This window comes from Lepidochelys kempii, chromosome 1 (assembly GCF_965140265.1).
Source record: "Lepidochelys kempii isolate rLepKem1 chromosome 1, rLepKem1.hap2, whole genome shotgun sequence".
Lineage (NCBI taxonomy): Eukaryota > Metazoa > Chordata > Testudines > Cheloniidae > Lepidochelys > Lepidochelys kempii.
In genome coordinates this window covers 54256390-54270672 of record NC_133256.1, presented here as the reverse complement: position 1 = coordinate 54270672, position 14283 = coordinate 54256390, and the positions used below count along the sequence as shown (strand labels likewise).

The 14283-nt window shown below is 36.9% G+C and overlaps 1 protein-coding gene across 1 annotated transcript in view; it reads left to right on the top strand.

The window, feature by feature from the left end:
* MRPS31 (mitochondrial ribosomal protein S31) overlaps positions 1-14283 on the top strand; it is a 37417-nt gene that overhangs the window by 19220 nt on the left and 3914 nt on the right. Inside the window, exons 4-6 of the mRNA XM_073342659.1 lie at positions 1878-2024; positions 6414-6490; positions 11638-11781. Coding sequence (XP_073198760.1) covers positions 1878-2024; positions 6414-6490; positions 11638-11781 — 368 coding nt within the window. The remainder of the gene's footprint in view (positions 1-1877; positions 2025-6413; positions 6491-11637; positions 11782-14283) is intronic.

Genomic DNA, 14283 nt, shown 5'->3' with positions numbered 1-14283 from the left:
TCCCAAGAGCAGCAGCAGCGTCCACCGGAGCACTCTCCTCCCTCCTCCCCCAGCACCTAAGATTTAGTAAGGGGTATTTTTAGTAAGAGTTATGGACAGGTCATGGGCTGTGACTTTTTGTTTATTGCCCATGACCTGTCCATAACTCTTACTAAAAATATCTGTGACTAAATCGTAGCCTTTAATTATCATTGACAAGTCTACCATTTCCATATGATTCATATTTATGGCTATCAACTTTACCTTTCTTACATTTGTTATATCTGTTTGTTCTTTTTTTTTTTTTAAAGCTACTTCCACTTCTCCACTAAATCAGGTTGGTGTTTTAACCAGTTGGCCTTTTTTCTCACTTGTGGAATGTGGCTTTTTTGGCACCTAGTAAAATGTTCTTAAATAATTACCATTTACATTTTTCTGTTTAAAGTCTTCCTCTCAACTGATTTGGGTCGTAACTATTTTCAACTTTGTGAAATTGACCCTTTTAAAGCACCAAGTATATACCAGCTGTTACTTGTATGGACTTTATTCTGTTCGCACGTAAATTGTGATCAAATTATGATCACTTGTACTTAAGCTGCCACTAGTTTTTAGTTCTGCAATCCATTCCTGTCCGTCAAGGTGATGTCTAATACAGAGTTCCCCTGTGTTGAATTTAACACTTTTTTGAGTTAAGAAATTGTCATCTGAAATATTTAGAAATTCTGAGAACATTTTAGTACTTGAAGCATGAGACTTCCAGTGTAAGTTGCTCAGATTGAAGTCCCCCAGGATAGTGCTTCCCCTCCCTCCCCCCCCCCACATCGTAGGTAGGCATGTAAGGAGATGGTCGTCCTGTTCTCTGGTGTGATTTGGTGGTCCGTAGCGCAGACAAAGTAGTATCCAATCTTGTTTTTTTTCTCTCTCAGTACATTGATCAATATTGTTTTCTTCTATCAGTTACTCGGAAACAGGTAATGCCATTTTTGACAGTGCCCTCCTGTATCCCTTTTGCCCGCTTGATCCTTACTAAATCAGTTTTATCCATTGGTTTTTTTTGTTGTTGTTTGTGTTTTTTTTTTTTTAACCTTCCAGTAGTGCAAATCTACCCACTAGGTTTCATTAATACCAACTAGATTGAATTTTTCCTTATAGATGAACAATTCTGGTTCCTTTTGTTTATTATCCTGGGTGTATAAGCAATTAAAGAATTTCTTTTCTTCACATTCCTTGGTGCATTGATTGATTAACTTTGTTCTTAACATCTTAATATTCTGTTAAATGAGTGCTCAATAGTTCCCGCTTCTCACCCTCTACTTTTGTTGTTAGTTTAATACCCTTCTGACTACTCTAGCCAGCCATTCTCCTATAAAATTGGTTCCTCTTCTGTGGAGATGGAAGCCATCCGAACTATACAGACCCTTTTCCCCATAGGTGAACCAATGTTCCTCACGCCAAATCCCTCTACCTCCAAGCACAGGATCTGTAGCTATGATCTTTGAAACTCCCGTTTGCTGCACGTTTGCATTAATGTCTAATGCAGTCTCTGAACATAGTATATGGCAGCATGAAATAAGATAAAAATATTTCAATTTGCAATTCAAAGAACATTCATCATTGGATTTTCTCTTCAAGGAGGCAGTAACTGGCATATGTTTGCGAAGTTGAAATTGTTTTTGTTAAATTTAGAAAATAGCAGGTAAGTGGTATTTTCTTTATTCTAAAAAACAAGACTTCGTCAGAATGTTGACAGATGTTTCGTGGAAATGTCTAGTTCTTTCATATAGTTTGCACAGTATAGGCTTATTTGGAATAATTTGCCTTATTAAAACATGTAACTAAGCTTGCTACCTTTTCATACTGTGGAATTTTCATTGTTCTACTTGTCTTTTTGATGTCAGCAACATTATTGCAGACATGAAGATTGGGAAACGCCGTCTCACCCGTGGTGTATCCAGGCCATCCAGTCAAATTTCATTCGATGATGATGATGGGCAAGGTGACATGTTTCAAAGAGGTATCCTGTCTGAATTTGCTGGAAGTAAAAGGTACTCTCTACTTGCCTGTTTTCTCTTTGTGTTCCTTCCCCCAATAAAATACTGACCAGTTAAGTTTTTAAATTCTAGTAATAAAGAAACACCAACTATACTCCTAAACGTCAAAGCTAAAGAGTTCTGAGTTTCTACATCTTCCACAAAAATGCTGACTCCACATTCCAGATATAGATGCATTATACCAGGGGTGGCCAGCCTGAGCCTGAGAAGGAGCCAGAATTTGGCAATGTACATTGCCAAAGAGCCACAGTAATATGTCAGCAGCCTCCCACCCACCAGCAGACCCACCGATCCACACCTCCTCCACCCGCCCTGCGCCTCCCAATTAGCTGTTTTGGGTGTGCAGGAGGCTCTGGAGAGTGGGGGGAGAAGCGAGGGCACTGCAGGCTCAGGGGAGGGGGTGGGAAGGGGTGGAGTGGGGGCAGGGCCTGTGGCAGAGCCAGGGGTTAAGCAGTGAGCACCCTGGCACATTGGAAAGTTGGCGCCTCTACAAGGAGCAGCATATGAACTTCTGAACAGCCACATGTGGCTCTGGAGCCACAAGTTGGCCACCCCTGCATTATACTGTAGGAAACAAAAGAAAATGTGTTTCTTACACTATAAGTAGTTTTTTTTTTTCCCCCCAAACATAGTATTAAAGTTGATTAGTGTAAGAACATAATTAATTTTAATAAGCTGATCAAAGTAAATGCAATTTTTGGGAATTAAACCTGATTGTTGCAAATCTTTAGTGCTAATATATAATCTACTTTTTGACTTTGCTGTTCAAGTGTGTTTTGAATGTATCACTTATGCACAATATTTTACATCTCATTCTCGATCATCTTATGGGGGTGGGGGGAAAAGCTTTAAAGTGCTACTGTCATTTGAAGGAACACTTAGAAAAATGTTGTGGGTAGAAATATTTCACCAATTGAGGGTTTTGTTTTTTTTCCTCTTGCTAAGGAAAATAGGAACTTTGCACCTGAGTCATTTCTTTAGTTTACTGTCGCCCCAGGCATCAAAATTGTCTACCATGGACCTAATGATTTAAAATGGTGACTTGAGAGTTCTCCCTGAAAATGACTGTGCCTTTTACTGTTGGTGTCCTTTTTTTTTTTTTTTTTTTTTTTTTTTTTAAATTAACCCAGGCTCTTTTTACTCAGTTAATAGAGCACCCTTACTTTGTTATACTGTTATCTGTTCTCTCATCCTGTAGTCTGTCCCTAAAATACACTGTCTACATGGCATCCTTACAATCACTTGTCTTAGGACATGGTTCCCAAACTTTAACAACTTGTGAACCCCTTTCGCTAAAATGTCAAGTCTCACGAACCTCCGCCTAAAAACGAATATTTCCAGATATTTTCTCCTTTACTTGAGTATAAATTATAAAAGCAGTGCTCTTGGAAATATAAAATTTGTTCTTATGACATACTTATTACACACTATTTTTTATTATTATTACAATATTTTTATTACATTATGAAAACACCAATACTCTTCCAAGATCTCACTTCCATAGCTTGTCTCACTTTGAATAAGCCTGTTATAAGTCAAGGCTCCTAGGTTTCATCAAGGAGTATCAGATGAGGAACAGCATGAAGGGATTTAAGGAGCCAGCTGAAAGAGTTCCTTCTACACAAGCATTCAGGTCTTGAGCAGTCCAGGCAAACAACACACGTTACAAGCAAGCTTAAACTTGTTCTTTGTAATGATTTTAAAAACAATACTAGCTGCCTATTTAATTTTAAAGACAGCAAAAAATATCCACCTCCCTTTCCATTTCTTATAAGGAATCTTGAAGTTTAAATCTCGTCAGTGTGATAGATATGCTTGCTTTGATCTTCTTAGCTCTTGGAAGTCCAGAGGCTCCAGGCTGCTGGCCCTGTGCTGCCCGGGGTCTCTAGGGACAGCTCTGTCCGCCATTCGGGAATTTTTTCCTGAGAACCCCCTGTAACATTTTGCGAACCCGAGTTTGGGAACCACTGTCTTAGGGTATTTCTCCCCACATTTCTGTTCCCAGTAAGATTAATGCCTTTTAAAATTAACTAAATCTGACTTTAAGTGGAGTTAGTGGGTTAGAAGTTTAGAGAACCATGTTAATTGGCATATATGTGGGAAATTTGGAAGGCAAGATTTGCATAACTGAGAAATAAACATTTCTGGGTCAGTAGCTGTATAATATCCTTGCATTCCTTGGCTGAGACAGATTTATTTCAGTATATCAGAAAATTATGATTTTAAGTGAGGAACAAACAGGAGCATATGAATTCCAAAGCCATGTAGATCATACTGTAAAAACCCAAAGGCAACATGCAGTTATATCATCAGAAAACATCTGTAGATGCTGAAATGTTTCTAAGTAATATGATTTTTTCTGATTTTTGGCAATTGTTTTATGTGGGAGTTAGAAAAGTATCTTGAAGGGAGAGTTTCACGTAGTTGGGAACAGTACATAATGGCTCCACTTCTGAACCCCCAAAATGCAGCAAGTGATGGAGAGGGAATTGACCAGGCTGAGACTGGAGAACAGGGAACTGAACAAGGGAAGAGAATGAGCCCTCATTGACTTGTACAGAAACTTTTGCCCCAAGGTTTTCAGTGTTCTTGGGGAGCTGTAAATGATGCCAGTGTAAGGAGCAGAATAACTAAATGCATTGTGAATTTTTGAATGGTTCAGTAGCCTGTTACCTTTAGGCTGAGGATATTAATTCATCCTAGGCTGGTAGAGACTGAAAGTCATTTCATTATGATACAGTAAGAAAGTGACAGTACTTGAGTGGATCCCAGTAGTCTGATTTTGTTTGTTTGGTAAAATTTGTTGCAACATGTAAAGAAGTAATGTAAACTAAAAGCAACTTAGAATATAGACAATAAAACAGCTGATCTAGAATTGGTCAAACAGCTTACAATATTTTAATAAAAAGAAAGTAAAATATGTTTTGCAATGCATTTGAAAACATTCCCTCTGTCACAAATTATGAGTTCTCTGACCCTCTGGTGTAGTTGTATGAACTGTTCATTATGCAGATTTCAACTACCAGTCTCAAAGTTCAAATTTTTTCCTGTGGGTATACAATTCTAATAATCAAATATACCCTGTTGTTAGTGTTCCCAGGGAAGGTTAGGAGAAAATGGGTAAATTGAGTTAGCAGATCTCAACAAAATGGGTGCTGCTGCTTTATAGTAACTTGAACTAGTAACTTTATATGTAAATGTTTTGTTCCAAATCCTGCCTGCATCTGCTACTAACATTATTGGAAGTTATGAACAGATAGGAAAATGTAATTCCAAATCTGTTTAAATTCCACATTCTTCTGAGACTGTGTAATAGATCCAGGGTAGCTACGTTAGTAATATGTAATTTGACAAGATCAGATTTGCCATAGTAGTTGTGGCCTTCAGAAATCTGCTGGAAAGCAGAGGGATGAAATTTAAGGGCAGGAAAAGCAAGTGTTGCTTGGGCAACAATGAATAAAACAAACGAACGCTAGAATTTCATTGGAAATGTACACAAACAGGAAAGGTTAAATGATTAAAGGAATCATTTGTTCTAAATTACAATGAACTAATTTTCTTGTTTATTTTGTATTATCTGAAAATTCACTTTGACTGGTTGAGGGGAGAAGACCAGCTGTTTGAGGTTTTTAATTTAGAATTCAAATATAGTTTGACTGCTCTTATTAAAGATATGTTTGCTCGTTGAATATCTTTCTTTTTTTAAATAAAGAATCCTATTAAGTGTGACGTTGATGTTTTGCAAAAAAAAAATCCAAATATATTTTACTATCCAGAAGAGAGCCCTGAAATGACACTGTTTAGACGATAGCTTATCACAACAGTTTGAGTGTTAGTCATGTGGCAGAGAGGAAAGGGTGGATACATAATCTTCCAAAAAGGCTGTTTACTTCATAAATCAGGGTTAGTTTGATTTTAGCTGTTGTCTTTTTTCCTGAATTGTGAAATATTTTGTGTGGTAGAACAAAAACATTAAAAAAAAACAAAAACAAGAAATGCACTTTCTAAGAACTATCTATTACTAAGGTACCATGGGCTGATAGCATTTGACTTTATTAAGATTCCTAAATATGTAAATAGGAGTAAATCAAATGTAAATTAATGGCAATTATACTAATTACCTCACAGGAAAGTATGTTGGGAGTCTGGCTCCAGTGCTTCATTAATTGCATTGTAGAGCAGTAACTCAAATGCAATGTTTTGTCTTTTGGTTACCAAGTCTAAAGATTTAGTAGAATAGTCAATATGTTGGTATTTTTTGTTTCCAGGGGATGGTTGACTTTCGTTCTAGAGTTTAATAAGCATATTCTGTGTTTTGTAAGCCTAATTTTAAACTGGCTGTGTTGTGAAATGTCAAATATCATTTGTCTTCTTTGTTTATAGAAGAGGGCTTCACCTAGGAAGGAGGCTTAATATTTTCCCTGTTTCTCCCACTGTTACAGAAGGGACACCTGAAGCAGGTTAGTGGAAAAGCAACAACAAAAACCCAAAGGGAGGAAATTCTTCAAAAAATAGAGAAGTTTGCTGTCTCATGGAAGAGAGGGGTTGGCTGCTACCTTGCTGGTTTCAAACCTGGTCATAAATTAATGTGTGGTCTAAATCTGGTCTTTGGTAGGCAAGACTTCTACACGGTGTTATGGAATAATAGTTTTTGATCCTATATCAGGACTAACGTACACAAAGTTATGTGGTAAAGCCGACCTGTGATGCTACTTGCCAGTGTTGTCGGTGCTTCTTCCATGAGCACTAAAATTCCCCCAAATTTTCTCAGTAGAAAATGTATACTTGGTTTACCCTAGTTCTTAGTAGACGTTTGTCCATATTGCAAAACTATTGCACTAGATCTTGCTCCGAAGAGGCTTGAAACTACTGTCACAGGGGAAACTGGACAGGATTGAAGTGTACTGTCAGAACTCTGAGAACCTTGCTGTGATTTCCTGGATAAACTATGCCTAGTTTTACCTGGTGTAGATAATCCCTCACATGTATGAACTTCAAACACATACAGAAATCTTATTTAAACAAAAACAACAGAAAACCCTTTAGCTGTATCACTGTGTTATATCAACAAATATTACCAGCTATGCAGGGTCAGGCCTGATTGGTGCATGGATGGGATACCCTTCCAAAAATGAAGGCCAGAGTGGGTGTACGATTTAGGGGTTAAAGCTCAGGACTGGCTTTCCCCACTGTCATTGAATGGTCAAATCACTTAAGTTGTCTCTAAGTTTCCCTTTCTGTAAAATGGGTACAATAATGACTTGTAGGCAATGAATCAGAATTCACTGATTTTATAAAAATACTCTGAATTCCTTTGGGGGGAAAAAAGGCACTGTTGCATTGCAAAGTGTTACAATCAAGTGTAAAACTCAAGGCTGCAGAAATAGTGTTTGATTCAGTAGATGGCACTCTTCTCTGCAGATCAGTAAAGAGCCCATTTCAGGGTTTGTGGTTTTGTTTTTAGGGTTTTTTAAGACAAGGAGTATTAGTTCAACAGCTTTGACCAGCTCCTAGTTTGGGTAGTCTTGTCTCCATTAATTTCTCCCTGCAGTTTCAATTGTATAGCTTCTTTATTTCCTGTACTAAAATGTCACATAGTGCCATTTCATAGATTCTAAGGCCAAAAGGGACCATTGTGATCATCTAGTCTGATTTCATGTATAGCACAGTCCATAGAACTGCCCCACAATAATTCCTAGAGCATATATTTTAGAAAAACATCCAATCTTGATTTAAAAATGGTCAGTGATGATGATGAATCCACCATGACCCAGGGTAAACTGTTCTAGTGGTTAATGACTCTTATTGTTAACAATTTACACCTTATTTCCAGTCTGAATTTGTCCAGCTTCAATTTCCAGCCTTGGATCATGTTATACCTTTCTCTGCTAGATTGAACAGCCCATTATTAAATATTTGTTCCCCGTGTAGATACTTAGTCACTCCTTAACCTTATGTTTGTTCAGCTGAACAGATTGAACTCTTTGAGTCTATCACTAGAAGGCATGTTGTCTAATCCTTTAATCCTTCTTGTGGCTATTCTCTGAACCCTCTCCAATTTATCAACATTCTTCTTGAATTGTGAATACCAATATTCCAGCAGCGGTTGCACCCGTGTCAAATACAGAGGTAAAATAACCTCTCTGCTCCTACTTGAGATTCTACTGTTTATGCACCCCAGGATTGCATTAGCTCTTTTTGGCCCAAACATCACACTAGAAGCTTATGTTCAGCTGATTATCCACCAGGATCCCCACATTCAGACACAAGGCTTCACAGGAGAGTGTTCCGTATTGTCAAGCAGCGGCTGATTTTACTGAATGCAGTCACCTCTGGGATGGAATGTGAGCACTGTTTAACAGAATACTGCAATTGTCTCCTTTAGGAATCCAGATAGTATATATGTAAGATTATTAGGTCAGTAAAAAAGGGCTGATTTTAAAAATGTTGCCCATTCTGATTTTACATATATTCTTTTAAATTACCCTTCCAAAAATACATATTCAGATGGTTAAATTTTGGGTTGAATCAAGCATGTTTAGGCATAATCACTGGTGTTTAGTTTTTTTTTGTTTTGTTTTTGTTTATAAGTAACCCTTTGAACTAGCTTGTACACAGCCTTATAAAAAGCAGAACTGCAAATGTTATTCATACTATTTAAAGACCCATATACTATTTATGTATACCCTAATTTATAAATAGACCGTAGCACAAGTAAAACTTGAAAGCAAGGGAACTTTATGGGGTTTGTCATAAGATCTCAACAAGGATGCCTCTTTCAGTTTTTTAACAGCATTTCCTTGTCTAATTCCCAGTAGCAGTGAGGAAAGCTACAATAGATTTCAAGCCAGAAGCCATATTACACAACTGTATTGACTAGAAGTCTCATTGCAAAACAATTTTTTCCTTAATAGGAGGAAATACCAATAAGATATTTGATTCCTTAACTTATTTCCCCTTGTTTTCTTCTTGTTAGCTCATATTAGTGCAGATATTGAACTAAAACGTTGTTTAGACCCACTATGAATGCAAGTTCCTTGTCAAGTGTTAATATTCAGGATTTCAAAATAAATATTCAAGTGGAAAATCAAGGAGAAACTGTTTAAAGACTGTTAAATCTGTAGAGAAAGGAGCATTTTACACTATGCTGTTTTCTGTTCCATAAAGGTAAACGTAAGGTTGTTTTGCATCCAACAGACACACCATGTTTGTAAACTTAAACTTTGGGCCGTCCTTTTAAAGAAGATTGATTAGTAGAAAATTATCAGAATATAATACTTAAGGGATAAAGTAGAAGCAATGATTCCTTTATAATTAATGTTGTAACCCCAGATGTTCCATTACATCTTTTTTTGGGTATCCTTCTAACCTCTCCAAACAAAAGAATATTTACATGAAAATGGGTAACTGATGGGTGTGGCTGAGGCAGAATTTTTCTGCCAAGTATGAATTAATTTGAACAAAGGTTTTCTAATTTATCACCCTCAAAATAGAAATGTTTTCCAGAGTGGAAAAGTCTGTGTGTCTGCCATTTTTGTAGCCAAGAAAAAGGAAAGAAAGAGAATTTAGTTTACTGGATTCAACTAGTTGATATGGTCCACAAGACCAAAGATTAGTTTGTTTGTTTTAAACTACTAACATTTGAAATAGTAAATGTCAGAATGGCTGTGACTGATAAACTATGTGACTTCTGAAGACTTAAGCTTTCATTTTAGGAAACTCCAGCTTGCTTTCTTGCAGAGACCAACATAAAAATGTAAACCCATCGCAAGGGAGGCTTTTCAATGGAAAGGGATAATTTTTCCACTGAAACCAAAGTTAATTAGACAAACCATTATTAAATTGGGGACACATTTCTTGAAAAAAAGTCTTTGCAGTTAGAAAATTATTGTAAGGCATTTTTGCCTGATCTCTGCTTCCAAATACCATGCATCTTCTCGCTCTCATGTAGTGGACCGTCATCTGTTGTAGATGGGCAGTGGCTTGTTTTGTGTGCCTGAGAATGAAAAGAAATTAAGCAGGAAGGAATGTGTCAATGAGTAAAAACGCTGGGTGAGATGAGCTCTGCATTGGCCTGCTGCAAGTTATGTAAATGCTAGATATGAAGCCAAGAGATGAGTAAATGAATAGGACTCATAACATATAATGCTTTGGCCAAATTCCAAGGATGTTGGAGGGTTGGGTGATCAATCGAGGGAATACTACAATATTTTAGAAAGGACTGTTTAATGGAAAAGATGAATGGAGTTTTTTTAGCACTTATGAAAGCAAAGTAAACTGTCTGAAGAAGTAACTGCCTCAAAATTAATCTTTCAAGAGAGTGCTTGAGAAAATGCAAAATTATAATTTTTATATATAATCTATAAAAATGTGCATAGAGTATTTTTTATGTGTCTTAAATGCTATATGCAAATATATATATGTTTTTCTAGCACTTCACAATTGAGGTAGAAAGACATGGGCCTTATTTTTCAAAAGTGACTAGTGATTTTGGCTGTCTCCTTTTTCAGGTATCCAGCATAAGACATCTGAAAGAGTCAGACCCCTTTAAAGCATGTCAAGTTGGACACCCAAAAACTCTAGTCACTTCTGAAAATTTAGGCCATAGTCCCGGTCTCAAAGAATTTACAGTGTAATCTTAGATAGGGTGATGCGATGTCTGACTGGGGGACAGCAAACACGGAGGGAACAGGGTGTGGGAGGATGAGCATTATAGTGATATAATAGTTACTCAGATCAGTCATGTGCATGTCCTTGAGTATAGTTAATATTTTTTTATCATTTAATATTAATTATGACAGTCTCATTTATTGTGGGCATAAGACAGTATGTGAGTCTTGAGATTATTTAAGGTATATTCCATGAAGGAGGACAACATTTAAGGTAGTGAGATAAATGGGAAGTCAGGATTTCTCTGTCTTGTGTGCTAGATTGACTCCGGCTTCCAAAAATCTCAACTGACAGAAAAGCTGGGCCACCAAACAAGATGGGTGAGGTTCATAGTAAACAACTGGGAGCATTTGCAGATGTGGGCTGCCTTGCTGAATGAGAGCATAATCATGAAATACCAGGAAATCCCTTAAACAAGGTCCTCTTGTGTTTTAATAAAGAGTGCATAGACCAAGTTCAGAATTTGAGTTAAATATAAAAACTTGTGACTAACAAAAAGCAGCCAAAATGTGTCAAAAACAGAAAAACTGTCACATAATGGAAAAAGTTAATTCCTATTAATGTTTGGAAAAGGGGTTAAAATAACTTAGCTGCAATTTTGACAGATCAGTAGGCTAGCTTAATAGTCCTTTGAGAATTCAGTGGGCTTTCATTGCAGAAGCAAACCATGAAATATGGTATTAATAGCTACAACTTAAAATATGTATATCTGAAAGGACCAGCCTTCATTAAGTGTAATAATATTAAACAAAATATGATTAAGTCAATAATTCTCTGGCAAACTGACAGGTCTGGGGTGTGTGTGTGTGTGTATATGTGTATATATATGTGTGTATATATGTGTGTATATATGTGTGTATATATGTGTGTATATATGTGTGTGTATATATATATATATGTATATATGTGTATATATATATATTTTTTTCTTATTTAGAGTCTTCACCTACACTCTGGGATCTGGAACTTGCTAATCAGATTGCAGCAGTAAATCAAAAGCCACCTCGGAATGGTTTTGAAGAGATGATCCAGTGGACAAAAGAGGGAAAACTGTGGGAGTTCCCTATTAATAATGAAGCGGGTAAGTGTACTGTAGCTTTTGTGGTCTCTTTATATTTGTAGAGAATTAGAGCACCAACTTAATGCTTCAGAGTTTTTTAATAATGTATTTCAGGTATGCCTAGCACATACAATAGTTTACTAATGCTTTTGCTCAAGTAAGCAACTTTAAGCTGTCCTAAGTTACTGAAGCCTCAGATGAAGACATCCTGGAAATTTTGCTATTAGACCCTAATCAAAACTTTAAGGAAAACTGTTTTAAATATTAAAAGGAGTTGGGGAAGAAGCTTGATGAAGTTGTGATCACTGAATAGGTCTAGGGCTGTGGCTTGAAATTGCTTAAATCCAACCAAGCTCACTGGTTCTCGGTAGGGTTTTGTAGCTGGAGAATTTCTGCTACTTCTATAGACACTCTAAAGTTAACAAACCAAATATAAAAAGGAAACTAACCCCACAAATCATTTACCTTTTGGTATAGTTTAAATGCTTTCACTGGTGTTAACTCCAGATCCAACCCTCAAAAGGTCACCCAGCTACATAACATACTACCTCTTACTATAGCATCTTACAGATTACAGATTGATATAATAAGTCATAAAGTCGGTGTCTTTATTAAGTTCATAGTTTTTAGTGTCCAGTGAAGTTATGGATGTCTCTGCTATGATCGTCACCTCCCACAACACAGCTTTCAAGATCCAGGGATCCTACACATGTGGTGTTCATCATCCAAGGCACTTATATAGTGTGTTTTTTTTTTGTCTTAATATTTTCCTGTCACCTGTGGGTGAACACTTTTCACAAAGTGATTATTGTGTATCTCCCCTCTCAGTCCTCATCCTCAAAGGAGACATTAAAAAAAGTGGTCTTAATAAAGCACTGAATTTATGGCTTGTTACAACAATCTGTATCCCACTAACTCCCCTTCTCCTATTACTACAGGGATATTAACAGGCCACTTCATCCTGAATGGTCCCTTAGAATATGTACTATCTATTCAATCTTGTATTTAGCTGTGACACACTTAAGGGCCTTTCCCAGACCTGAAGAAGAGCTCTGTGGAGCTCAAAAAGCTTGTCTCTCTCACCAAGATATATTGCCTCACCCACCATGTCACTCTAATATCTTGGGACCGACACAGCTACAGCAAAACTACATACAGCGATTTACTGAATATTACAGTCAGATTGTTCCCTTAGGCCTGTCTGCTTCATAAGCAAAATCAGTCACAACAGTCAGCCACTCCAACCGTCCCACTGGCTGGACATGCATTATACAGTACATAAGTAACCTCCTCCTTTTTTATAGAAGTATCTCTATGTGAAGTTAAACAGCAAGAAAATATAAAGACCATCCTGGATGGAAGAGGAAATACAGATATACAGAAAGTGTGTGAACATCCTTTAGATAGGATTTTAATAACTAGAAAGTTTGGCAGTGGTCTTAAATCATTAAAGACATAACACATAACAAGTTGGTTTCTGGAGGGTGACACTCCTTGAAAATCTGCTATTCTGTGTAGAGTTGTAAATTGCATAATGTGGTTGAGCTGTTTCTTAATGTTCTCAACCTGTTTTGGTAGTTTCTTAGAATTTAATCACTGCTTCCATGAGAATCTATCTGTTCTGTTGTGCACTAATCCAAATATATACTAGTCATGTTTTTTGCAATCTTGTAATCCCTATAGCCAAAGGCATTTCTGATGTTGTAATGTGGCTGGAACTCTGTTGTTTGGGGGTAGTGAATTAGCAAGGAGTCTTCACATATAGTTAAGCAAGCATCTTTATTGATTTGTCCACAAAAATTGGTCATGTGGAAAATGCCAACAGAGAGCTTCAAACTTTATCACAGGTCAGGTTGCAAAAATCAGGATGGAATTTATTGGCCTATCAAAGCACCAACTCTGTTTACATGTCATTAATCACATCAGGTACATCAAAGTGAAATAGAAGGCTTGGGGAAACTCATTAAGTTGTGCCAAATTTGTTGTAATTCTAACAGCCTTACAGAAAAGTGGCACTCATTACCAGTTCTAATTCTAGATTTTGTATCCTTGTTTCTTCAATAGCAGCACATTCCATCACCTAGTTCTGTACCAAGAAATAGGTTTCCTTTTATATACGATAAGCCTGTGGCTATACAGTCCTAAGCAAAATTAAAATGTCTCTGTTGTGGGAAGAGATGTGTTCAACTTGGAACATTATAATGGTACCTGAGTTCTTAAACTTTTAAATAAAATATAGATAGGAAAGAAGAAACATGCAATTACTTTTTCAGGCGTCCTTCTTGAGCATCCATGTCCTTTTTTAAAATGGTTTGAGCTGTACATCCATGCCTTGATCACATAACTTCTGAATAACTCACTGGGTAAATAAGACAAAACGCATCTTGATTCTCTCCCATATAGAAGTGCCTCATTTTGAAGAACCAATACTTCTGGATCATTAGTGCTTCAAGGGTTGTAGTGATAGGGTTAAAGGAAATCTTTGCAAACCGAAATCATGTAATTGCGTCTGGCAGCATCTAT